The 27,123-nt window shown below is 44.5% G+C and overlaps 2 protein-coding genes across 8 annotated transcripts in view; both read right to left on the bottom strand.

Annotated features, from left to right (window-relative positions):
- Pcbd2 (pterin-4 alpha-carbinolamine dehydratase 2) overlaps nt 1-4,398 on the bottom strand; it is a 45,675-nt gene extending 41,277 nt beyond the window's left edge. The window contains exons 1-2 of one of the 5 annotated variants that reach the window (XR_010041136.1): nt 3,924-4,398; nt 1,634-1,765 (exon numbers count right to left, since the gene is read on the bottom strand). Coding sequence is in view for 2 of the 5 variants with exons in the window: in XM_063230910.1 (XP_063086980.1) it covers nt 1,634-1,765; nt 3,924-4,007 (216 nt within the window). In the remaining 3 variants the exon portion in view is untranslated. Of the gene's footprint in view, nt 1-1,633; nt 1,766-3,709; nt 3,880-3,923 lie in introns of those variants that run through there. The other 4 variants (XM_063230910.1, XM_063230909.1, XM_063230911.1 and 1 more) reach the window with 4 other exon arrangements.
- A 3,989-nt stretch (nt 4,399-8,387) lies between these two features.
- Txndc15 (thioredoxin domain containing 15) lies at nt 8,388-25,646 on the bottom strand. Of its 3 annotated transcripts, XR_010041134.1 has the most exons (6): nt 25,181-25,646; nt 15,853-16,340; nt 13,111-13,274; nt 11,598-11,728; nt 11,428-11,507; nt 9,022-11,337 (listed from the first exon to the last, which is right to left on the bottom strand). XR_010041134.1 is itself a non-coding variant. In XM_003473260.5 (5 exons), exons 1-5 carry the CDS (start codon nt 25,245-25,247, stop codon nt 8,913-8,915), a joined length of 1,047 nt encoding a protein of 348 aa, XP_003473308.2. In that variant the 5' UTR covers nt 25,248-25,620; the 3' UTR covers nt 8,388-8,912. The 3 variants fall into 3 exon arrangements, 2 of the variants coding, with proteins under 2 accessions (XP_003473308.2, XP_063086978.1); XM_003473260.5 differs by lacking the exon at nt 11,428-11,507 and having other exon boundaries at nt 8,388-9,109; nt 25,181-25,620; XM_063230908.1 differs by having other exon boundaries at nt 9,022-11,507; nt 25,181-25,645.
- Between the last annotated feature and the right edge of the window lie 1,477 nt (nt 25,647-27,123).

The raw sequence follows: 27,123 nt of genomic DNA, 5'->3' as shown, positions 1-27,123 counted from the left end.
GAGAACAGAATGGGGCAGGCAGCTCAGTGGAGCCAATGGCATTTACTAGGAAAACACGCAGAGGGTTTCTTTGGTGGCAATCTGGTCCTCACACACCCTAGAAACCAGCAAACACTGTAATCAATGTCTGCATTTATCAAATGTCTGTCTGGATCCACAACTGTGTTATGTACAATAGAGACGTCTTTAAGCAAACATGGTTTCTGACTCTAGATGCTGACACCTAACATAAATAAAAACAGTAAATCTGTCTGAAGGATTACTAAACTAACTGAACAAACACCAACTAATCAAAAGCATTTATCTAATATAATGCAAGCGAGTAATCACTGCAGGGTAAGTCATGGGAGATGACTCTCTAAACAGGGTGGGACTAAATGGAAGAGCTATCCTGTTAAGGCTAAGGCTCCCCGGGAGGGGTCAGGTTTTAAGAAAAGCTTCAAGAGCTGGCTACTGGGCTTGGGGAAAATTAGCTGATTAGGGAAGAGGAAGATGGGAGCAGCTTGATGATGATTTAAGGGCAGAAATACAACTACAAAAAGAAAGAAAATTCATAAACTTCCCAGGAAAAGGAGAAGAAATCATCCAACAGGTATAAATTTCTGAGCTTTTTTTTTATTCATGACCTCTTCTAATAAACACAAATTTTTATTCACGCCCCCTTCTCATGTCCTCTTTTATTTATTTATTTATTTTTTTTTTTTTTTTTTGGTACCAGGAATCAAACTGAGGACCTCATGCTAGCCAGGCAGACACTTGCTGCTGACCTATATGACTGGTCCCTTAATGTAATTTAAAAGTCCAACAGTAACTATCATAACCAGCATCAAATCAGAATTACAGTAGTTTCAGAATCCTACTTTTCAAATAACACAAATCATCCCTTTTCCCAGTGCTGAGAAGCGCTCAGGTTGGCTATAGCAATTATCAACATGGAAGACCCTTTTTTTTTTGAGACAGGATCTCCAAATCATCCCTTTTCCCAGTGCTGAGAAGCGCTCAGGTTGGCTATAGCAATTATCAACATGGAAGACCCTTTTTTTTTGAGACAGGATCTCCTGATGTAGTTCAGGCTGCCCTCAAACTCACAGTGATCCTTCTGCCTCAGCCTCCTGGGTGCTAGGATGATAGGTATGTGACACTACAGCTAGTGTTCTCACTAAATTCTTAAGGGGAAGACCCTAGGTCCACATAGGACCAGACAACCAACAGGATCAGAAAGTTAAAGGTGGCAAAAATCAATCACGTGCTATGGTTTGTGTTCGAATGCCCCCCTCAAGCCTCATGCAATCATAAACTGAATTTAGTGATTGTGATTGATCTCTTGTCTAGCACTGGCATTGGCCATGTGAGTGCTGTAGCTGCCCAGGGGTGGAACCAGCATACAGTGTAAGGGTGGGAAGAAGGCATGTCTTTCCTCTTTATTCTGTTCACTCTCGCTGTTTTGGTGGCCATGAAGGACTATCCCGCCATGCCATCCTGCCTTGGAGCCAGCTAAGTATGGACTGAAACCCCCAAAACTGTAAGAAATAAACCTTCCCTTGCTTCACTTTGGGCATCAGGTATTTTGTCTCAACAACAAGAGAAAAGTAACTAAGATACCATGGTACTTACAAGAATTTATAATAATTACCTGATTAAAATTTTTGAAGGAAAATTCTTTGTAGATGGCATTTCTCTCACTTAATTCTGACCATCCTGCATTTTTAAGGTCAAGTAGAATCTGGTTCCTCTCCTCTGGAGTCAACAGCTGTGAATCTGAAGGCTGTGAAAAGAACACATTTAGTCCCTGAAAACAAAGGTTAACTTAAACTCTAAATAAACTTGCAAAAATAAATTTATAGTTAAGAAATGCAAAAAAAAGTCTCAAGCCAACAAATTCTAATCATTTCCTTGTTCTTAAAATACATACAAAACTGTTAGCCTATCTAAAGCAGCTGCCGCCATGATGTGCCATCTCCGTACCCCGTGCTGCCGCCTCACCCCAACATCAGAGTTCAGCAATTTGACAACTATAAATGTGCTTGACCATTATTCTGGACTCCTTAGATAATTCACAGAATTCCAGGACTTTGGAAACAGAGGTCTGAACACCCACCCCCAGAAGCTCTGACGACCACCAATGAGCAAGTTCCTATAAAAATGGAAACACACACAGGTTCTATAAAGACAGGGATGCTGGTGAGTCAGTTTTCTAGCTTTTCTGCCTCATAATTTAGGGTTCTGAACTCCTACTGCTTTTTGGATATTTTCTTATCACCTTGGTAGTCTTCACTGCCCTATTCACGTGAGTTTTAAATATTTGGGATTACTATCCCTTTTCGCTATGACAAAAACCAATATCCAGAGGGGAAAATACAAATGCACATTTATTTAGGGTTTTGTATAACTTCTAGGGATCCGCAGACCATCTACTATAGGTAAAAAGCCTTCGCCTTCTAAGTTTATGAAATCTCTTCTCAGAGGACCAGTAAGACAAACTCCCATCTCAGTTTGGCCAGAGGACTATTAAGTCCACAGCACTTGGGCACACAGTCCACGGTGTTGCCACTGCTGATGGTAACATTCAAAAGTCAAGACTCTTTTGGTTAGCAGATCCCACTTCCCGTGTCATTTCTTTTATAAATTAAAAACTCTGTCCATAGTGAGTAGCTGATTACGCAGTTGGTTATGAAGAAGTCCCCAGAGGCTGTGGGACGTGCTCATCCATAGTTCCACGAAGACCAAGGGGCTCATCACAGAGGACAGCGTCTAGGACTGAAATGGTACCACTTCATCCACATAACGCCAGAGGCCCCGGAGGGCAAACCCTCAGCAGAACCCTAGATGGGGCCATGATTCTGTTCCCCTACAGAGCTGAGAGAAAAGCACAGGTTTTGCAAAGAGTACTGGAGTCTTGATTCAAGGACTAGTTTCCACTCTGCTGGAAGATGCTGATTCTCGGCCTTTTTGAATCTCAACACCCTGGTGTCAGTAGGAGGAATATTACAGTATCTACCTGCCAATATTTTTTGAAAAGCTTAAAGCGATTTGAAAGCGAAGGCATCCGGCACAGGTCCTGGAGTGTGGCAGCCATCGCAGCCGTCTATGTACTAATTCCTTGCCTCTCCCTCCCCATGACTGTTCCCCACCTTCAGCACTTGTGCAGAAGTTGCCTGGAGATACGCCAGGTGACAGCAGGCATCCTACTGTGTATTCTTTTTCTTCTGTTTTTTTTTCTCTTTCTTTAGCTACAGAACAGTGCTTCTCTTCCTCCACCATCGAACTAGTTTAATTTTCTTCCATTAAAGAAATTTTGAATGGGTTCTAACAAATCAACTAAAGAAACGAAACGGTGAGTCAGTCTAACGCAGTATTTTTCCACTAGATGGTGCTATGCGTTAAACTTTCCTTCAAGTTAGCTGACTCCAAAATACTTTCTGCAGCAGGAAATCAACTGAACACTTTTCTTTTTGGAAAGAAAAAAATCAAATGTGTCGCCAGAAATTAATTTATTAGTAATTCCTCCACTGAGGCAAGGGAATCGCCCCGAGTTCGAGACCAGCCTGGGCTACACAAAGTTCAAGGCCAGCCTGAACCACACAGCAAGACAGTGTCTCAAATAACCAAAAAGGAGTAATTCCATCACAAACTCTGCAGTTTGTGAAAACAAATCAGTTAACTGAGCATGAGGGAAAGTCGCTGACAGCGAGCCGCCGCAGACACTCACGGAGTGTGGTCGCCGGTGGTCACTAACACACGCGTGTCCTCAAGCGTCCCTTTCACAACTGATTTTCCTATTTAAAGGAAAAACGCCCTCGCCCTCTGCTCGTGTTTCCGGTTAGCACACTGGCAGGCCAGGCGGGAGGTTCACGCCAGGGGAGAAGTGGGACAGCCGCGGCCCCCAGCCTCCGCCGCGCAGGCCCCGCGCGCTGGGCACTCACCTGGGCCGCCAGGCTCCGGCTCCCGCCCCGCAGCGCCGCCAGCAAGCGCACCCGCGCCCCGCGCGCCCCCAGGGCCGCCGCCATGGCCGCCTGCCCGCCTTCCGCACCCGCCCCGCCCGGCTCCCGCCGCCCCGCAGCCTCTCCGCTGAGCCAGCTCGGAGCCGGGGGCGCGAGGGTCACGCCCAGCCGCGGGCGCAGGCCCGGCCCCCGCGCTCAGCCAGCCCCGCCGCGCCGAAGGCCCGGGAGCCGCGCTCTGCGGCCAGCGGGTGCGCGCCGCGGCCTCAGCCTGGGGCGCCCTTTGGGCGGGGCCGCGGGTCCCCGGCGAGGGCGAGGGGAGAGGAGCGGGGCCTGGGGGTCGCCGCGTCTGTGGTTAGTGCAGCAGCGGGGCGGGGTGCACACGAGTCGCTTCCGGGCTCCTAAGGCAGCCCGGCGTCCAGTCTGTTAGCTCAGACACAACTGTGTTTGCCTGGATAGAATAGTCTGAAAAACCTGCCTTGCAGAGCGTGCTCTGTAAACGGAGCCGCATCGTTAGCCTCGCATAGAGGCAGCCCTGGGGACACAGGTGAGACCTGATCTAGACAAATCCTTTCTTATATACTGGGAGGTATTCTTATACATCGGATATGTGTAGTTATTAATTTAATTGTCATATTCTTTGTCTTTTTCTGAGATCTAGTTGACAACCCATAAAGGGTTTTTTTTGTTTGTTTTGTTTTTGTTTTTTGGTCTTTTTCGTTTTTATCAGTACCAGGGATCAAACAGGACTGCCTGCTTGCAAGGCAGGCGCTTATGCCGCTGAGCTAAATCCCCAGCCCCAAAATTCACCATTTAAAACACAGTATTTTTTTGTATATTGGCTTGTATCTCATTATTACTCATTAATGACATAAACAGTTTTGCAGAGGATGTATCTACTTTTCTTTTTTATCGGTACCAGGGATTGAACTCACGACCACAGGCTTGCAAGGCAGTTTATGCCACTGAGCTAAATCCCCAGCCCCCAGAGGATGTATCTAAAGATGAGGGTTATTTTAGAGACAGGGTCTTGCTGTGTAGTTCAGGTAACTCATTATGTAACCAAGGTCGCCTCGAACTCACAGCGCTCCTCCCCAGGTGTTGGGGTTCAGGTGTACACAATGCCCAGCAAGAATTCACTCAAGACTGATTTAGCAGTTGTTACTAGTCAGCTGACTTATATGAACTTAGAAAAAATAAAGCTAATTTGTGTCTCACGAAGCAAAAAAACTTAACTGCCGGCTGGAACTACTTTCTTTTTTTTTTGCCCACATGACAGGATTAAAATATCCAAAAGGCAGAATTCAGGGTAATACTCTCTGAGAGCCCTGATCAGATGTGACATCTCAAGGAATGTCTGTAAGACACTGGTTTGTTTTTACTTACGTTAAAGCAGACAGAGGCTAGCAGTGGATTAAGGGTTGTATTTCCAACATTTACATTGGGTATGTAGGATTGTAAAAAATACTCTTGAAATTTGCTCTTTAAAGGGAGAATGGAACCGGGCATGGTGGTGCCTCCCTGTAAATTCAGTCAGCTGAGGCAGGTGGATACTGACAGTCTCAAGCGATCATGGACTACACAGTGAGAACCTCTCTCAAAAAAATCACTCAAGAGAACTGAAAATCAGCTCCTAGGTGTGAGCTAACAAACTGGTGAGTTTTCACCATTCTCAGTATTTTCCTCACTTACCTTCCTTAACACCACCCCATGAGACTGCTAAGTGTAGTCACAGGGCCCAGAGAAGTTGTGTCATCCAGCAAGGACTGTGAATGCCCTCCTAGTTCCCAGATTAACAGAATTTAAACCCTTTAGGAAAGATTTATTTACTAGGTGCATCTTCTGTAGTGGTTTGTGATGGTTTGGCTGGTCTTAGACCATTTCCTTCCCCTTTACTTACCTTTCCCTTAAACCAGTGTTCCCTAACTAATCTCTATAGCTCCTCTCCAAGGAGTGGCTTTGCTCCAAATTCCCTCTAGGGGAAATCCATGTAGCTGGTTTTACCTAAATATAGAAAGTGGCCAGACATGGTGGCACACGTCTGTTAATCCCAGCACTTGGGAGGCTGAGGCAGGAAGATCTGTGCAAGTTGGAGGCCAGCCTGGGCTACATAGTGAGTTCAAGGCCAGCCTGAACTACATAGCAAGACCATGTCTCAAAAACAAACAAAACAAAAAAAAAAATAAGATAAATGTGAACAGTAAAGCTGGAGTTGTTGCTTATCCTGGGAAACTTCCTTCACAATCCCATTATATATAAAAGGCATGAACACTATCGTTATCTTTGATAGAATAATCTCTACTCTGGGAATCTGTCCTTACAAAAATAAGACTATATACAATAATATCCATCAAAAGAGGAGAAAGACTAAAGGAAAGTTCACTGGGCCATGGCACAGAGGAGGGTAAGGTGCTGTCCTTCATAGAGGATCTAGTTTGGGGCTTAATCCCACCACTGGAATCAGATGGCCAAGAGCAAGTGGCCTCAGTGTACTCTTTCAAATGAAGATATTTAATAGTATCAATCTCATAGGGTTATTGTATTGATAAATGAAACACTGTGAGTGAAGCATTTAAAAGGGTACCTGGCACTCACATAGTAATAACTCAAGCATGAGTTGCCATAAGAGATAGAATAATTAAGACTTTTTTCTTTTCTTTCCTTTTAAAGAGAATAAAATGAAACAAAATAAAACAGAATAAAGCCAATCAAAACAAAACAGTGAGAGTGACACAGGACTTCAGAACAAGGTAATAGGAAATCAACAATGGTTGTCATATCTTATCTTCAAAACAGCTGCCCATACCACCAGACATAATAAAATCAAACAAAAAAGAACAGAATAAAACCAATCAAAACAAAACAATGGAAGTGATACAATACTTCAAAACAATAGGAAATCAACAATGGCTACCATAATATATCTCGTTATCTTCAAAATAGCTGCCCATTTCATCAGATATAATAAAGTCAAAGAAAACAGAATAAACCAAATAAAACAAAACAAATAAAATAATACAGAACATTAAAACAAGATAACAGGGAATTGACAATGGCTACCACCTTCAGAAAGCAACCCTCATGGCTGCTATATTGCAGTTATCCTGTAAATAGATGATGCCAGCTTTAGGCCTGCAAAGTCAATCAAACAATACAGGCATTGAGTCTTGTTTTGTTACTTCAGTGGCTATCATCTCAGCCTGTGTTTCTCTGAATCAGCTGGCTGCTTGGTTCGGCAGGGAGCCTTGGCACTTCTACCCCACCGGCACCCTAGCTGGCTCACAGGAAGTTGTTGGCCTGGCCCAGGACTGCAGCAGGCTCACAGGAAGGGGTTGGCTTCTTGGTTTTCTTCCTGGGTCATGTGGCCACCACTGGCTCATGGGAAGAGGTTGGCCCAGCCCATGACCATCTTGGCTCACAAGGAGTTGGATTTTTCTTGGTTCGGTTCCTGGGTTACATGGCTGCTGCTGGCCAACTTTTTTCTTTTTTCATTTGTACTTCCAGGTATATGTACATGTAGGGCTTCAAATTCCAGTTTCGCCAACTTACTATCTGTAGCCTGGGCAAGTTACTAACCTCCATATCTCAGTCTGCTTGTTTGTAAAATGGACAGCATGGTGGTACATTCTGAGCTGAAGTCCCCTCCTGCTGGTGAATACTCAAGCCCTGCTGTTCTGCATGGTATGTAATGATAACTTTAAAAAGATTTATCTAAGGTTCTGTCTGTAGAATGTTGGGTATTTTATGAAATACACATTTAACTATCTAAAGCACTGGAAACACTAAGTATAAAAGTAATTTATCAGCCAGGTGTAGTGGAACATGTTTCTGGGAGGCTGAGGCAAGGATGGAAGGTTCAAGCCCACTTGAGCAATTTGTGACTGTGAGTCCCTATCTCAAAATTTAAAAACAAAAAATTTTTAAAGGGCCCACGATGTAGCTCAGTGTGAAGGCCCAGGGTTCAATCTGAATACCACAAACAAACCCAGTACTTACTAGGTAATCAACTGTATTGAAGAACAGCTTTTCTTTTGGAAAATATGTACAGCTGGTTGTGGTGGCACACACCTGTAACTGGCTGGGCTGGAGACTGCTATAAGTTCAAAGCCAGCATGGACTACATGGAGAATTCAAGGCCTGCATAGAATATACAGTAAGACCCTGTCTCGCAAAACAAAACAGAACAAAAAAAAAGAGAGAGAAATGTATACAAATTACAAATTGTCTCTACTAAATGTGTCCTAAACTAAACTAGAATCAACTCAAAGGCAGAAGCAGTGTTTGTGTTTTGCATCTCACTAAACCCAGCCTACTGCTCGGAGCATTTTACAGTTCAATTAAGGCATGTCGGTGAGATGATTTATGCTTTAGCGTTACTTTTTCTTAATAACCACCGTACCTACAAACAACTGAAACCACTTTGAATTCTTTCAGTAAAAGCAGAGATAATAAACACCAAGGTATTTGACTTTATTTCCCATCAGGTGGTACATATAGGGTCACTTCTCATTTCTAGTTGTTCTTCCCATAACAGAAATTTCCCTGCTTAGTGATTCTGGAAGAGAAATTCCAAACAAACAGAAAACTAACCTTCACAGACATGCAGAAGGAACCAAGGGCTTTCTAAAACTGTAATCTGAAAGTCCTGTTTCTGCCTTCTATAGAGTAACCAGTGTCATTCTGTTCACTAATTCTGCCAAAATATATGTTTATATTTCAAATTTGATTACTCTTAAAATACAGGGTTATGTTCAAGAAATAAATTTTAGTATTTTTGCATTTGCTTATTATAGTAGTAGTCAAAACCCAGTTTGTAATTTTTTTAACCTATTCAGTGGTTCAGCAAATGCATGATTCCCTTGATGTGACTGAAGTTGCAGGTACTCCACCGGAGAAAACATGGCCCTCAGCACCAACTTCCGAAATGAAACACTGAAATAGCTTCTCTTTCCAGCTTCTCCTTTCTGTCCATCACTATTCTGCATGTTCCTGTTCTTGTCCTGGAATTAGCCACCGGATGCTCTCAGTTCGAATGGTGGCGTACATAATAAAGCTAATTAGAAAGAATAAGGAAAAGACGAGCAGCCAGTCCACACTTTTTATCAGAGTGCTGGGAAGAGGGCCTATTTGATCAGCCTGAGTTACCACCACGTTTTTCTTGGCTTCTATACCTGGAAGAGAAATCAGTTGTTTCAAATCAGAGAGAAAATGCAACCACCCTAGATTTTTCTGAAGTATGATGCATGATATCCAAAATGACATGCAATCCCAACATAAATAGCACCATTAGTGTGTCTGGGTTGGATTTCACCTGCTTGTCAGTGTAATCTGTGACTCAGCTTTCTTCCTACCATCTCAAAGGCTCAGGAATCCATTCAGCTGGGCAAAGCTAAAACTCCAGAATTTCTATGGACTCATCAGAGCTTTCCTAGTCAATGCCTTGAGGAGCTGCCTTTTGTCTGCTTGAGACCAGAGTTCAACAAGTAACCTAGCAAGCTACTCTTAGGCATCTGAAGAAGGTTTCCACAGGTTAATACTAAACTCCAAATATTTCCAAAAGGTTACTGAAAGAATTGTTAGAACTAGCACGCACTGCAAGCAGGTGTGGTGGTGCATCCCTGTAATCTCAAAACTCTGGAGGCTGAGGCAGGAGAACTGCTGAGAATCCAAGGCTGTCCTGGGCTACATAAGTGAATTCAAGGCCACGCTGAAATATATATCTAGACTCTGTCTCAAAACTCATTAAATAAGTAATAAAGAACTAGCCACTAGGGGGCTGGGGATTTAGCTCAGCAGCATAAGCGCCTACCTTGCAAGCAGGAAGTCGTGAGTTCGATCCCTGGTACCGATAAAAAGGAAACAGTCCAAAAAAAAAAAGAACTAGCCACTGGGGGCTGGGGATTTAGCTCAGTGGCATAAGCTCCTGCCTTGCAAGCCTGTGGTTGTGAGTTCAATCCCCGGTACCAGTAAAAATACAAAAAAAAAAAAAAAAAAAAAAAAAAGAACTAGCCACTGATAATTGGGACCAGAGATTAACCAAAGATTCTGGGACTTCGGGCTGGGGATTTAGCTCAGTGGCATAAGCACCTGCCTTGCAAGCAGGCAGTTGTGAGTTCGATCCCTGGTACTGATAAAAATGAGAAAGAAAAAAAAAAAGTACAAAGATTCTGGGACTCCTACATTTCATTTGTGTTCTAGGTTTTCCTAAGCCACTAACCAAAATAGCTACCTCTCTCCACATCACCTAAAACTCCAAGAAATCCTAACCACCTCATAGTAGCCCACTCTACACACCTAAGCTAACTCTGCTCTTTGTTCTTTCTGTTAAGAAAAAAGTGATGATACACAGCTCAATATACACAGGAAATGTGTTCTAATTTGCACTTATTTCCAGAGAGTACACTTCAGGAAGAAATGGGATACTCAGAGGTGGCTGAATGAAGTTTTCCACTGGTGGGAATCTCTTCAGTTTACAATGCTCAGACTTAAAAATAGAGGGGGAAAAAAATGAAGTTATATATTTGACAAACATTAAGGGATTAAAACAGTACCTGTAAATAGATTAATAAATGGAACACTACACAACAAAAATGAACAAAACATAATCATACCAAACAACGCAGGCGCATCTCACATGCACAAGCCAAACACAAAAGAATGTATACTGTATGTTTCCACTACTGCAAAATTCAAAACAGGTAACACTGGTCTATGGCATTACAAGTCGAGACTGATTAGCTTTGCAGAAGAGACGCAGGTCATGTTTTTTCATGTTCTGAGTATGGGTTACCCAGGGCATTCATGAAAGTTCATCACTAATGATTTATGCATAGTTTTATATAAATATTAAACAACTGAAAATGTAGGTTTAAAAGGTATCCTCAGGTGAAGTATATGGTATGTCAGTTGTATTTTATAAACTTACTTTGTTTTGTTTTTTTTTCTTCTATGCAGTACTGAGAGTAAATCCAGGGACTCTGTACTGAACTATATCCCTTGCCCTTTTTTACTTTTTTACTTTCAGACAGGGTCTTGTTAAGTCTTAAATTACCCAGGCTGACCTGGAACTTGTAGTCTGCTGCCTCAGCCTCCCAGAGTGCTGGGATTACAGGTTTGTGTCACCACATCCAGTCAATAAACCTGTTTCTTTTTTTAAAATAAATCTGTTTTTATCTTATTTTTTAAAGGGTATCAGTGTCTTAGCACTAGTGATGTAGTTCAGTGATGGAATATTTGCCTACTACTGTATGTGAGAGACCCTGGGTTCAGTCCCTAATAATACAAAAACAATGAAAAACGTATCTACAATCATTAAAATTACCTACTTGGCAGGATATGATGGTACACACTTGTAATCCAAACACTTGGGAGGCTGAGGCAGGAGGATTACCATGGGTTCCTGGGTACATAGTGAGTTCAAGGTCAGCCTGGACTACACAGTAAGACCTTGTCTCAAAAAATTAAAAATAAATAAAATAAAATAACCTACTCATGTTAAGCCTGCCATGGCTGGGTGATATTTGGCATGATCATTACAGTCTGTTAGACGTTTTACAGCTCATAGTCAACCTGTAAGGATTACAGCAGATCAGAACCAGCAAAAAGCAAATGCCCATACCAATAAAATATCTTCCTCCTCAGCACATTATGTCTACATACCTGTCTGATTAAAAATGAAGATTTTTAGCGTTTCCAGTGTTCGATCTGTATGGTTAAATCTAGCCATTGGTTTCGCTCCTTGAAATAACAGAATGTTAGGAACAGCTACAGTACCAAACCTGGTAGAAAGGCTGTAAAGGAAAGAAGTCAGTCAGAAAACCTGAATTAACAACAGGCTTTCTCACATGATTAGCGTATCAGGATGGATAGAAATACACGAGAAGCAATCGGTTTTGTCTGACCTAAGGAGGCTTCTGGTATGTAAACTTCAGCATTAGTTTGTTCCTGACCTCCTCCTCATGGGTCATGGTTGGAAGCCCCTCTCTTCTGCAATCTGAGTTGCTTTCTGTTGGCAGATGGATGGACCCAGGATCCAGTTAGTCCACCATTTAAGTTCTCAACTTTCAGAACAGATCAGACCAGAAAATTCTAATTCATGGAAAAAGCGCACTGTGTCAATTTACTTGACAGAACAAACTTCAAATTCTTTACAATGTCCATCCCTATTCCTCAAAAAAGATAAACATATAATAAGCATTTAGCTTGATAAATTGGTGCAAGTGAATATAGGACCTAAAAAACATACCACTAAGTGCATAATTAGGGTAGGAAGACCTGAACATAATCTGGCCAGTGGAGACTTTTTCCCCTTTACGTAATATAGCCCATGCCAAGTTCTAATCACAGTACCAGCTGCAGCCTTTGGGCAGGTTATTTTACCAATGTAAGCCTCAGTTTTTCCCACAGTAAAATAGTAATACTGGATAATCAGGAGCTTTTTCTTTTGTAAACATGCTGTACCTTCAGGATTAACATATTAGCCAAACACACGTCCCAACCTGTGTAATAAGAACAAGTGTCCTAGTCTCTCTGAAAGTAAGGCACCATAGCAGGCTCTCCACCGAAGTAAAGACAAAACAAAGCCCGTGGTGAAAGCCTGTGGCTGGGGAGGAACCCGACTGCCAGACCTGAAATCAAAGATCAACTATGCATGGGGGCGGCGGGGCCCTGACAAAGGTGGACAGTGACCTGCAGGCCACTTAGGTATTTCCCTGAAACCCACATGAGAATTACTAACTTGGGGGCAGTTTCTTTCTTGGTAACAGTTTCAGGTGAGCGCTGGTTGTTATACTCCCACACTGAAAAAAATCAGCAGAGTGCAAATTCACAGTTTACTCAGCTTCAGTTTCCTACCAACTTGCCATCTTGCCAGCATTCTAGATTGGCTCACAGCTTCTTGTAAACTGCTGAGGAACATTTCTGGAGAGCCGGGAACACAGTTTGCAGGCATGGTCGTAGCACTTAGTGAGGGTACAGAATTAAGGGGCTTCCAGAAAGTGACATCGGCTCCCTCAGAAGCTTGACAGTAACCACCGTTCACTCCTGCCTTTCCCTGCCTTCCACCCACTGCAGAGCCCCTGCCCGCCTCTGCTTCTCACCAAACCCATTATGACTTCCACATAACTACAACCATCAGCCGAAAAGATGAGACATCGCTACCCCACCAAGATACCTGCTGTGCTGAGATGCATCCAGAGCCAAAAAATGAAGAGTTGGAAATGCCCGGGGCAGCGAGTTAAAATGAGGGGCCAAACTAGCAGAAAATCGGCACCAGGGCGTGTAGAACAGGACCAGGGTGCAGTCACTACCATTGGGGTTTAGAAAATCCATAAGGTCCTGTGGCAAAAGAAATGAGTGTTGAAGTCTGAAGCTCATTTCATGAAGAAATGAACACTCACACTATTGAGTGTTGAAGACATATATATGTTTCTGGCAGGCTACCCAAGGAAAAGAAACCCTGCTGCACCAGGGAGAGAAACAAACTGCAGGAGGCAGGAAGGGGCCCTTTCAGATGGTTTTTTTAAGACAACGTCTTGCTATGTCAGCCTTGTTGTATGCTTGCTATGTAGCCGAGGCTGGCCTTAAACTCACAGTGATCCTTCTGCCTCAGCCTACTTGAATGCTGGGCTTACACCCCACCCAGCAAGACCTTTTCAAATTTTGACCACATGGATACATAAATCAGCAGAAAAGGACTACCAAATGACAAGGTATAAATTCTATGCCAGTGCTGGTGAACCTTTCAGAGCTTTCAAAGATAAATAGCCAGCTACAACATGTTTGCCACTGTGGTGGCTTTCCTAATTCTACAGAGCTATTTTAGTATGTTTCACAGTTCATCAATTCAAATACTAAGTACCCACATGGTATAGGCCACCGTACCTCTGAGTTGTACATCTCAAAATCTTAACTATGCCCCAAAGAGTCATGTATTAGAGATTTGATTTTTAGGCTATGGCACTATGGGAGGTGGTGGAGCCTTCAGGGGATGAGGCTTAGTAGTAGGACCTGGGTCACCAGGGTGTGACCTTTCAGAGGATTGGGGGACCCTAGCCTCTTGGGGGTCTCATTGCTTCCTGGCCCCCATGAGGTTGGGTCTTCCTCTGGCATTCATTCGCACCATGATGTGCCTTACCACAGACTCAAAAGTAACAGGGCCAACCAGAAGTAGATTAAAACCTCCAAAACTGGGACCCAAAATAAATGTTTCTCTTTTTTAAGTTGATTATCTCAAGTATTTTGTTACAGTGATAGCTGACATTGAGCAATCTCAAATGGCATTCAGAGCACTGGGATCTCAGACCCAAGTTAGTGCCTCAGCTACCAAACGGCTGGGTTGGTGTATGTGATCCAGCACTGTGGTGGCACACACCTAGAATCCCGGTTCTCTATAATCCCAGCAGTCTGTAGCTGAGGCAGGAGGATTGCTGCAAGTTTGAGGTCAACCTGAGTTACACAGTGAGTTTAAGGCTAGCATGAAATACACAGCAAGACCCTGTCTCAAAGGAAAAAAAAAAAAAAATATATATATATATATATATATATACACATATATATACATACATATATATACACATATATATATATGATCTCCAAAGGTTGCTACCAGTTATGTAACAGGCACACAGGTGGGGAGGTGAGCCAGGTTGATCCCTGTCCCTGGAGAAGCCATGTACACGGCACTGGGGCTCACAGCTCACACGCACCATAAGCAATCACAGCTGTCAGACCTGCATTCTACTTCTCTCAACAGCTAACTTCATCCTGTTCTTTTGGACTTTTAAACCTTCTACAGAAGTCATCAGTCATTATTCCAGAATTCCCTTGGATCATTTATCTAACTATCTGGAAAAGTATGGCTGGGTGTGGAACATGGTTTCAGCCCTCAGTCCAGAATAAACACTAGACACACATCTTCAGTGGGAAGAGAAATTTTCCAATAATATAACATATTCTCCACAAATTACTAAATGACAATTTTACCAGTTCTGGTTCTATTCAGTTCAGTTCTGTTCTGAGATAGGGTCTTGCTTTGTTGACCAAACTGGTCTTGAAATCCTAGGTTCAAGCAATCCTCCTGCCTCAGTTCAGAGTAGCTGAGATTACAGGTACAAACCCCTGCATCCAGCTATAATTTAGGATATTTTTTTTCCAGAATTGGGGATTGAACCCGACCTTCACACTAAACTATCTTCCTGGTCCTTTTCTAATGGTGGGGTGGTGTTTTGTTTTTGTTTTTTGAGACAGGCCTCTGCCAATGTCTGTAGTCTGGGATAGCCTTGAACTCACCATGAGCCCAGGCCGGCCTTCAACTCATGGTGATCCTCCTGCCTCAGCTTCCCGAGTGCTAGGATTACAGGCATATGCCACCATGCCCAAATCAATTTAGATATTTTTATATTGACTTTGTAATGAGTACTTCCTTTGAAAGAAGCAGCCAGGCATGGAAGTTGAGATGGATCACCAGTTCAAGCCCAGCCTGGGCAGCTTGGTGACTTGATAAGACTTGTCTCAAAATTTAAAGAGCTGGGGATATAGCTCAGTGTGAAGGCCCTGGGTTAGATCCCTAGTGAAGACAGATGAGGAGGTGGAGGAAGAAGATGAAGAGGAAAATGAATTGTTCTGGTTCCCTGTTCTGTCCCCCGCGATTTTTATCATGAGGCTTGGTGGTAACATTATCCAAGAATGACTAGCTCCTGGCCACCTGCAAAGTGTGACTGCCACTAGTTAACATTTCCTTCTTTTCCTACAAACATCACTGAGGGCAAAGCCATTTTTCATTTAAGCAGCTATCCAGGGCTCTCCCCGCTTAGAATACAGTAAGGATGACCTTCCATTTGCAAGCTGATGAGAGTATGAAATCATAGGATTAATATGCTGAAAAGGAGAAAAGCACTGGATCATTCTTTCTTACCTGGGACATATTTAAAATTTTCAGAGTGAAGTTTTCCAGTCCCGTCACATTCCTCTCCTCACAATTCACTTTTGGGGATTTCAGACTCTCAGTGTTGTTGGAGTCCTCCGCCGGGGCTGGCTCTGCCTCGGCGGCTTCTGGCTCGGGGTAGTATTCCTCCTCCCTCTCTGGAAAGGTCGGGTCTGTGCTGTCCCGGGAGAGGAGGCTGTGGCGGACACTGCAGCCCGAGTCCTCCTCTTCTCCAGCAGCACATGTGCCGCCGCTGGCCTCTGAGCTCCGTTTGTCCTCGGCTTCTCCAGGAATCACAGACAGCACCGCCATGGATTCCTCGGGGGTGACCAGCCCCAGCACAGCATCATCAGTGTCGGTTGCCTTCTCCTGGCGGCTGCTGGGGTCCTGCGGGGTTGCCTCCTTATCCAGGTACTGAGTCTCCTCCTGGAGAGGTGGGGCAGGTTGCTCTGACCATAAGTGACCACTTTGCTCTGCAACTGAAACATTCCAGCGTAATCAGTCATATATGACTTGAAAGTATATGAACACCAGAGTCAGAGTTCTTAAAGATGACCTTGGCCAGTGGGCTCACACTGTAATCCAGCTGGGCCCACACCTATAATCCAGCTGGGCACACACCTGTAATCTTGCTGGACACACACCTGTAATCCAGCTGGGCCCACATCTGTAATCCAGCTGGGCTCACACCTGTAATCTTGCTGGGCATACACCTGTAATCCAGCTGGGCCCACACCTGTAATCCAGCTGGGCCCACATCTGTAATCCATCTGGGCCCACACCTGTAATCCAGCTGGGCTCACACCTGTAATCTTGCTGGGCATACACCTGTAATCCAGCTGGTCCCACACCTGTAATCCAGCTGGGCACACACCTGTGATCCTGCTGGGCACACACTTGTAATCCTGCTGGGCACACACCTGTAACCCAGCTGGGCACATGCCTGTAATCCAGCTGGGCACACACCTGTAATCATCTGGGCCCACATCTGTAATCCAGCTGGGCCCTCATCTGTAATCCAGCGGGCACTGTAATCCAGAACTCTGAGAGGCTGAGGCAGGAAAACTAAAAACTGAAGCTCAGTCTGGGCAATTTAAGAGATTTCACCAGACCCTGTCTCAAGATAAAAAAAAAATTTTTTTAAAAAAAGAACTGGTGGGGCTGGGGGTTTAGCTCAGCGGCATAAGCACCTGCCTTGCAAGCAGGCGGTCGTGAGTTCGATCCCCAGTACCAAAAAAGACAAAAAAAAAAAAAAGAACTGGTGAGGTAGCTCAGTGCAAAGGCCTTGAGTTCCATCCCCAGGACTGTCAAAAAGAGAAATTGTCTCTTATGGAGATGTTGCCCTTCCCATAAACTGTCAGAGAGCCACCTACCTTTCCCCAGGTCAAGAAGGTCACAAAGAGATACCAGATTAATGGGTACCAAATAAACAAATGGACAAATACACAGTTTGGCCCAAAGCCCACTGCTTGCCATTCAGTGATGACATCCTTAGGAAAATAAAATGTATAAACACTTCAATATTTTCATTTGTTTGATGAGAACAAGAAAATAAGAACAGTCTTATGCAAATCTACTAAAGCAAAGCATCTTTGTATATAGTATGACAGTATGTCTCTGGAGACAGAGACGAGGATTATGGAGTCCACCTACTACATGACCAAGCAGAGACACAGAGAAGTTCAGAATACTATCTGATAACACACAGCTAGTAAGTAGCAGAGCCAGCTCTAAGGAGGACAGCTTCTAGCTGATACTCCAAAATGAGCCTTCCCTCTCCCACCAGGATTCCTTGGACGACGCTGGGCCGCTATGCCTGGGAGACAATGGTAGAGCCATAATATGAGTAGGCGCCCCAGAAGGGCCCTCTGACAGCTGGACTCTGTCTTCCCACCCCCATCCTTGGACTGCTGCCCTGGTGAGTGCTAAGAAACTGGCCCAGCAGTGCAGGCACAGCAGCAGGAGGAAGGAGAGGATTTTCCTACCACTTTGGAGCCACAAGTTCAGTCCTGGGAAAATGCTCACAAAAGAGGAAAGTCCTAGGAAGTCTTGGATGCCAAGCTGGCAACTGTCATCAACCTCTGCATTGTGACTCCCACACTTCAAGCCTCATCAGCTCAACACCAGCTTCCAGGCCCTGGCAGGCACCGAACAGGGGCACTGATGAGGCTAGCTGCCTCAGGAAAGCGTGCCATGGGGGTGGGGACTCGTCCACTGTGACAAGCTCTGCATGCCAAAGCATGTCACCAGCATGTGAGTGAAAAATATTTATAAAGAAACAGTAGCCAAAGTCTTCCAAGGTTAATGAAAACTATAAATTCACGGATCCAAGAAGCTTAACTACACCGCGGTAATGATAAATCGCTCAAACCGGCTACCAAACCTTACAAGCAGCCAGAAACAAAGATATATTACATACAGAGAAAGATACGCATGGTATCAAAGTCCTTGCTGAAAACAATACAGACAAGAGCAGCATCTTTTTAAAGTAATGAGAGGGAAAAAAAAACCTACATAAATCCAGAATTTTATACCCAGCAAATACGCCTGAAAACAAAGATGGAGCTGGGCACGGAGGTACATTCCCATAATATCAGCACTCGGGGATGTTGAGACGGCAGGGTCACATTTTTTAGGTCAGTGTAGGCAACTTAGTGACTAAGTGAGAACCAGTCTCAAAAAATAAGAAAAGGCAAGGGATATGGTTCAGTGTGATGGTGCTGGGTTTAATCTCCAGAACCCCTACACACACACACTGAAATAAATACTTAAGACATACAAAAGCTCAAAGGATTCACCACCAGAATACCTACATATCAAAAATCTCCCCACCCCCGCCCCTTCTTCTCCCTCTTCTCCTTCGTTTTCTGGTCTTCATCTTCGTCTTCTTCGTTCATGTTAAGCATTCTACCCCTACAGCTGAGCTACAGCCACAGACTGACAAAAATCTTAAAGGTTAACTCCTTCAAGCAGAAGAGAAATGCTATCAGATGGAAACAAGCACCCACAGAAAGGAACAAAGAGTCCCAGAAATGGTAACTACATGGATAAACATACACAGTTCTTCCAGCAGAGTCTGCTGTGATTTACCCTTGCTAATCTACTCAAAGTTCTAGGTCCCATAAATAAATGTATAGAGTTCTTGAGCTGGGGGTGTAGATCAGTGATAGAGCTCTTGCTAGCACATGAGATCCTGGATTTCATTTTTAGGGCCCCTCTCCCTCTCTTTCTCTCTCTGTCTCTGTCTGTCTGTCTCTCTCTCTCTCTCTCTCTCTTGCTGTCTGTCTCATACACACACACACGCAAAGCTAAAACACTAAAAAACTAAAAAATCAGAGCACACAAATATCCATTAACCAATAAATGGATAAAGAGGATGGAGTTCTTTTATACAATGGAGTACTATGCAACCATAAAGAAAGATAATCTTGATTTTTAGGTAAATGTATGCACCTTGAAAACATAGTCTTAAGGTTGGATGTGGTAGTGCATGCCTGTAATCTCAGTACTTGGAAGGCTGAGGCAGGAGGATTGTTGTGAGTTCATGACCAGCCGGGGCTGCATGGTGATCACTGTGTATACCTAAAATGCACCAATAAACTTATTTCTAAAAGTCAGTGCACAGTTTAGAATCTGGTTGCCTTTGATCACCCTCAGAGGTTTCCTAGAGAAAAGCAAAAGGGAGTCTATGCAGTCTACAGAGCTGGTGTTTGAAATTCTGGAGTACCAGTGTTATGACTCCTCTCACTGGTAGATAGTTATGTACACAGTACAGACTGGGAACCAAAACATTCTTATACCTTAGACACCAATGTTTCATTTAGGTATTAAGAAGAAAAGAAACAATGAATTATTCCAAACCAAAATAAAAATGACATACTATGTGAGCCAAGCATGAGGGGAAAATTGTTGCATCACTGGCTGCAAGGAAGTCGTTTGGAAGAACATGGCAAGCAGTCTACCAGGGAGGGGAGTGTAGGTCAGCTGGCACCTGTCCCCTAGTCCAGCCTTTCTCAGAATGTCTTCTTGCGGCTCTAGGTCTTTTTGCAATGGCCTCTGTGGCACGGTAGCCAAACGGTAAGGTCCAAAAACAGAGGTTGAAGGGTTTGCAACCTAAACTTCCAAAAGCTGCCCCATACTCTCTATGCTTATCTGATAAGTGGGATGTGGGGGGACACCAAAATGCAAACAATTCCAGGGTTACTATGAACTGAAGTGAGAAACGATACACCTGGTCTCTAGCACATGGTACGCACTCCATAAACAGCTGTAGTGAGGATGGTGAAAACGGGTATTTACAATTCAAGGAGTTGGAAAGTCACCATAACTAAGTTCTATTAAGTCCCCTGATAAATCCATTCAGAATAATCCATCCACCTCCTCCCGTCTCCAGCCCAGGCCATAGCTGTCTTGCACCTGTATAATTACTCACCTCCCTAAGCAGCTTCCCTGGTCAGCCCTCTACCCGCCTCCAGACCCTGCTCATCACAGCAATCCAAGCAGAACTGAAAATCAAGAGGTAAATCTCATGTCTGTCCTCTGCTAAAACCCTGTCACTGACTTCCCTGACCGTGTGAATGAATCGGCATTTGCAGCATGTGTGCCAGGCGCTGTGATGTGGCCCCCATCTGTCTTCTCTGGTCTCTGATCCCTTGCCCTCCTCCAGGGCCTTCCTGAGGCTTGTTTCTCTGTAGGAAACCCCTCCAACCCCTTTCTTCTCTTGTCTAATCCAATTAATCCTTCAGAGCTCACCTCTGTAAGGACATCTTCCCTGACCCTCAGACAGTGTGGGCAGTCACCAAGGAGCACCCAGTGATGCTCAGGGACTCTCCTTGTATCTTCCACTCTAGTAATTTACTTACTTGTGGCCATTTAATGCCCGCCTTGGCACCAGAAGTGGAACAGGCCTGTCACTTTGTCTGATTCATCACTGTACCCCAGGTGCCCAGCATAGCGTGTGATGGGTGCTTAGTAAGACTCTGGTAGCTGACCGCCTAATGAGGACACACAGGGGTCTTGAAGCCAGTTCGCTACCATTCCTAGGCACCTGGGCAGCACTGCCTCCTCCAGCTGCTAATCTGACAGTAGTAACTTCTGCAGGGGAGAGGAAAAAAAGGCTTTGGATTCTCAGCAATTCTGGGAAGGAACCAGCTGGTGAAGTTTCTTCCATCCGTACACCCAGCATGGTCTGGCAGTGACACAGTCTCCATGTGCAGGATCAGGATGAACAAGACCCTCACTGCAGTGAGGGCTCACAGTGACTGCAAGGGTGTCAGTGTCCCAAGTCAGTCAGGGTGCTGCCAAGAAATACAACATTGCACTTGGACAAGCTGAGCACTTAATAAGGAGCCACCAATGTATGGGCTGTGGTTAGAATAACTAAGAGCAAGAGTGAGAAACTCCAAGCCAAGAACAGCAGAGCAGAGCCAATTACCACTCACCAATCTCTCAGGTCCACAGACAGAAGCAGCCCCAGAATCTCAAAACTCAAGCACAGAGCAGACAGCGGGTTTCTAGCACTGTTCTCTTGGGGGGAGGGGGGCAGTCTATGACAACACCTGAGGGCGGAGCTGAACCCCTTGCTCTTCCCATTATTCCCCACATGCCTCCTCCCTGTGAGTTCAAGGCCAGCCTGAATGACACAGAGAAACCAGGTCTCAAAAGGACAACAAAAAACACTGGAGGGAAGACAACCTCTTCAGCAAATGGTGCCAGGAAACTGGCTACACCTATGTAGATGACTGAACCAGATGCCTATCTCTCACCCAAACTCAATTACAAGACTTCTATGAGGGCGGAATGAGACAAGAAATGCTTAGTCAACATTACAACAGAAACTGTGCTAGAAGATAAAATATGAAAATTCTTTCAAAAGAATATATTTATTGAGAGAAAACTTCTGTCTGAGAGGGAGAAGGGGTCCCAAATGGGTTGCCAGGGGCACTGCCTTTTCCAGGGTTTTTATAGAGCAAAATCCCGAGGTAAGGCAGGTCTACGGTGAGGAAAAAAGGGAACTCACAAGGCAAGTGGGCCCGAGGTGGGACAGAAGTATGGTTAGCCAATAAGACTGCAAGTGTAAGTGCTCAGTAAAGTTGATTAAATCAGGAGAAAATGGGGAAGCAAGTCACATAGCAAGTGGACATGAATACAGAACTTTGCTTGCAGGAGGTTGGATTAGTGGCTCCTTCTGACTTCCTCAAAGTGATCGATACCTAAAATGGGTACAATTCTTGCAGACATAGGTATAAGAGGTTTTTTTGTTTGTTTATTTGCCTTTTGAGACAGGATCTTGCTCTGGTCTTAAATTCACTAGCTAGCCCAGGCTGGCCTCCAACTCTCAGCAATCCTCCTGCTGCGATGAGAGGCATGCGCCACCACATCCAACTGTGTCTTCTGAAGAGAACCCCAGCTGCACAAGAAATGAAACATCAAGAATCAACAAATGGTGGGGCTGGGGATTTAGCTCAGCGGCATAAGCGCCTGCCTTGCAAGCAGGCAGTTGTGAGTTCGATCCCTGGTACCGATAAAAATGAAAAAAGACCAAAAAAAAAAAAAAAAAAAAAAAGAATCAACAAATGGGATTGCAGCAAATTTAAAAGCTTCGGTACAGCAAAGAAAACAGTCGACAGAGTGAAAAACAGCCTTCAGAATGGGAAAAATTTTGCCAGCTGTTCTTTGGGCAGAATATCTAATATTACAAAATATATAGTCATAAAAAATTTAGATATTTCCTCAAAATTAAAGATCAGAAACAGGTCAAGCAAAATGAATAGACACTTCTCAGAAGTACAATTAGCTAATAAATACATGAAGTTCAATGTCACTGACCTTTAGAGAAATGCAAATTAAAACAATGGTGAAATTCCAGAAAGAATGGCTATCATCAAGAAATTAAATAATGGGTGGGCGGGGCATGGTGGCACACACCTATAATCCCAGTACTTGGGAGGCTGAGGCAGAAAGATAACTGTGAGTTTGAAGCCAGCCTCAGCTACATAAGGGAGTTCAAGACCAGCCTAAACTGCATAATGAAACCCTAGCTCAACACACACAAACATACACACACACACACATACACACACACAAAAGAAACAAAGAGAAAGAAAAGAAATCAAATAACCAATGTTACTATCCCTGTGGGGAAAAGCATTGCTGGTGGGAATATAAACTAATACACACACTATGGAAATCAGTATAGAGATTCCTCAAAAACTAAAATTCCATTCCACTCAGTTATTCTCCTTCTAGGTATCTTCCCAAAAGAGTTCAAGACATCACATTATAGCGATATGTGCATACCAATGTTTATAGCAGCACAACTCACAAAAGCTAAATCTTAAAAGCAGCCTATGTATCCATCAACAGATGAATGGATAAAGAAAATGTGGTATTTACATACAGTGGCATACTACTCTGCCGAAAAAAATGATAAAATTGAATCAGCTGTAGGAAATGGAGGTACCTTGAGACCAAAATTAAGTGAAATAAACCAGATAAATGAGCTTAAATACTCCTTGGTTTCTTTTCTATGAGAAACCCAAAATATAAATAAAGAGCAAAATAAAAGATAGAAAATTAAAAATAGGGAAGTGGATCTGTTTGCAAATGGGAACTGGACCAAAAGATTTGGGGGGGGGGGTAAATAAGAAAAAAGAAATTAAGATGTGTTACATACATGCACCCCACTCCCCATAGTGAATGTAATCATTATTACTTCAAACATGTAGTAATAAATCATTGTACTGAAAACATGTAGTAATAAAAATCTATAAATTTGGGGCTGGGGATTTAGCTCAGTGGCATAAAAACTTGCCTTGCAAGCAGGCAGTCGTGAGTTCTATCCCCGGTACCAATAAAAAAAAAAAATCAATTTAAATTTAAAAAAAAACAGCGAAGGGGCCGGGGATTTAGCTCAGCAGCATAAGTGTCTGCCTGGCAAGTACAAGGTCATGAGTTCAATCCCCAGTACTAGCAGAAAAAAAAAAAAAGCAGCGAAGATGAGTGTGATGGTGCATGCCTGTAATCCAGCACTCAAGAGACTGCAGCAGGATTGCTGTGAGTTCAAGGCCAGCCTGAGCTACATAATGAGACTCTGTCTCAAAAAAAGATCCCCTAATTTTTTTTTTATTTGAAAAAAAAAAAGTAGTGAAAATACAGAGTCCTGGCTATCAGGTCAGACAGACTCAGTCAGATTTGTATCATGGATCCTAAACTTCTGGCTGTACGGTCTTAGCAAAGAACTTACTGGTTCTGAGTCTCAGTTTACTTATCTATAAAACGGGAATAATATTTAACACATAGCACTTAAAGAATAAGAGGATTGGGCTAGGGATTTAGCTCAGCAGCATAAGCACCTGCCTTGCAAGCAGGCAGTCGTAAATTCGATCCCTGATAACGATTAAAAAAAAAAAAAAAGAGGATGCTCAGAGAATAGCACTGAGAATGGTGCACAAAGGATGCTTTAATAGTAATTGTGTCACTATCACGCCCTCTTCTCCCAGCTCCTGGACAGTCTACTGCCCGACTTCCTTCCAGGGTCATCTCAGGGAAAGCAAAGACTTGTCTATTTCTGCTAAGACGTGAATGACAGGCAAGGCCAAAGGACCTGGACCGAACAGGACAGTGCGGAGTAGGATGAAGTAACAATGGCACCCAGTTTCTGCTGCCCATCTCAGCCATGCCTCCAGCAGGGCAGCACTCCCCACAGCAGACCCTGGGAACCCTGCCGGTTATGCAGACACCTGGGTGAGACTGGTCTCCAACACAAAGTGGTCCAGCAGGTCTCCAGCGTGGCTCTGAAGTCAGGAGCGTTAGGCGCTGCCATTTACCTGAAGTGCAGACCTGGCCAGACTGCTTAGCCTCTGTGCACACTAATGGCACCTGTCTCACAAGGTTGGTGGAAGGGCTAAAGGAGAGAAAGGTGGAAAGTACTGGGCACAGCTCGGGGACTCCAGGAAGGCCACAAAACATACGGGCTCTTCCTGATGATGATGATGGTTAATAATCGGCGCTCACCACAGGCGCTCACGCATGCCTCCCTTAACGCCAAGAATCCACAGTCCTGGGGGAGGTCAGGCTCCAGCTGGAGGGAACTGAAAGGGGCGAGGTCACAGCCAGCGCCGTCCGCCCCGCAGTCCCGCTGCCGCCGGCCACGGGCGGGCAAGAGGTCCGAGAAAGTCTGGGAGGACGCTGGCCAGTGGGGGGGCGCGCAGCGCGGCCTTCGCGCAGGTAAAGCGCCGTGCCCGCCTGCCCCTCGCGCGACCACTTCATACACTGTCGCCCGCCACCCGCCCCGGCCCCGGCCCCGGCCCGCACTCACCCTCTAGGCCGCGGGCGGGAAGCCCGAGCACCCACAGCAGCAGCTGCCACCTGCAGAGGAGCCGCATGGCGGGGGTGGGGGGCGAGGAACGGGGGGCGATCAAGACCACCACCCCGCAGGCGAACACCCGCGTTCGGGTTAGGCGAAAAGAGTCGCGCTCAAAGCCCGGAGAAAATTGGGGGAGGAGACGCGAGGGCGCAGGCGCGGCCCCACGCCGCCATCTTGGCACCTGGCGGCCACCGCGGACGCCATGTTGGAACCTGGCAGTTGGCTTCTGGCCAGCGGCCTGAAACTGGGGCTGAAGACGTTTAAGGAGTCAAACTCCAGACGTCGCAGCTGCTCTCATTTCTGCTGACTCCTGAGTGCAGCTCCAGCAGTCGTCTTTTTACTCCCGGGGAAGCCAGCACCGGATCGCTTGCAGCATACACTGCACCAGTCCGGGTTCATTTTCCACTTTGTTCATTTCTAAAGACAGGTCCGGAAGCTGCCCACTGATGCCGCACGCAGACAAACTTTTGGAAGCTGCAGATCTTTGTGTCTACTGCGTTACCTAGGGTTGGCAGGTAGAATACAAAATAAACGTAGTTAAACCTGAATTTCACGTAAATGAATTTTTTTAAATATAGGGAACATATATATGACTCCCCCCCCCCATATTTGGCAAACTTAACCCTGTCCGCTCAGGGTGGGGTTTTTGTTGGTTGGCTGGTTTAACAATGCTGAGTTACAGAAAATAATACCCTCATGGCACTTTGGCATGCTGAATACTGTACTTTGAGCCAAAGAGCACTAGAAGACTTCAGAAGCAACCTTAGAACCTCCTACCCTTCCTGCTCTTGTCACCCCCCAAGCAAGCCATAAACACTAGAATTTTTTTTTTTTTTTTTTTTTTTTTTTTTTTTTTTTTGTCTTTTTTGAGACGGGGTCTCGCTATGCAATTCAGGCTGGCCTGCCTCAGCCTCCCGAGTGCTGGGATTACAGGCCTGAGCCACCACACCTGGCTAACACTAGAATTTTCTTCCTTAAAATAAGTCGCAGAAACTAGACCTGTTCCCCAAAAACAGCCATAAAAACTAGAACTATCACACCAATCTTCAGCTGGCCATATTCTCCGACCTACCTTTGTCCACTAGTAGGTCATAGGACCCTCATTCAAAAAAACGAAAAAAAACCTTTCATTCACACTTTCATTCCAGAGGCAGCCTGTCCATAACTAGATGAAAAAATATGAAAAACAGTAATTTCTCCCACTTTATTCTATTAGATCATACTTTTTGTCCAATCTTCATCAAATCTGAACACAAAAATAGTCATTTCCCTATGTCTTTAGATCTTCATTCCAAAAACTATCATATAAACTATGATTAAAGCCAGGTGTGGTGGCTCACACCAGTAATCCCAACACGCAGGAGGCTGAAGTTGGAGGATCCTTGTGAGTTCAAAACCAGCCTGGGCTACAAATGACCTCAAGATCAGCCTGAACTGCACAGTGAAACCTTGTCTCAAAAAGACAAAAAACAAACAAAAACTATGATGAAATAATTTTGTTATGCTTTTTTCATGTTAATCTGCCTTTTGTTACACAGTGTTGGCATGACCTTTACTTAGTTTTTGGACTTTACTTAGTTTTTGGACATAGTCTTGCTGTGTGGTTCAGCCTGGCACTGAACTCACTATGTAGCCCAGGCCAGCCTCTAACTCTAGTCAATCTTCCTGTCTCAGCCTCCTAAATTCTGGGATTGTAGGCAGATGGCACCACACCTATCTATGCAAGCAAACTTAGAGTTTACCCCTATACAAACTCAAAGCCATCTCTTCCCGCCTAAACCATCTACCTACCGTGAGACCCATGAATGTATGCTCTGGGTTGATGGAGGTGGTGCCATCTCACACACAAAGCTAAAAAAGAGTTTAGAATGCATGGATGGGGAGATGAGGAAGCC

The sequence above is a fragment of the Cavia porcellus genome, unplaced genomic scaffold (genome assembly GCF_034190915.1).
Source record: "Cavia porcellus strain 051 isolate PalLab524CR breed Dunkin Hartley unplaced genomic scaffold, mCavPor4.1 scaffold_19, whole genome shotgun sequence".
Taxonomy (NCBI): domain Eukaryota; kingdom Metazoa; phylum Chordata; class Mammalia; order Rodentia; family Caviidae; genus Cavia; species Cavia porcellus.
This window is presented reverse-complemented; position numbering and strand designations above follow the sequence as displayed.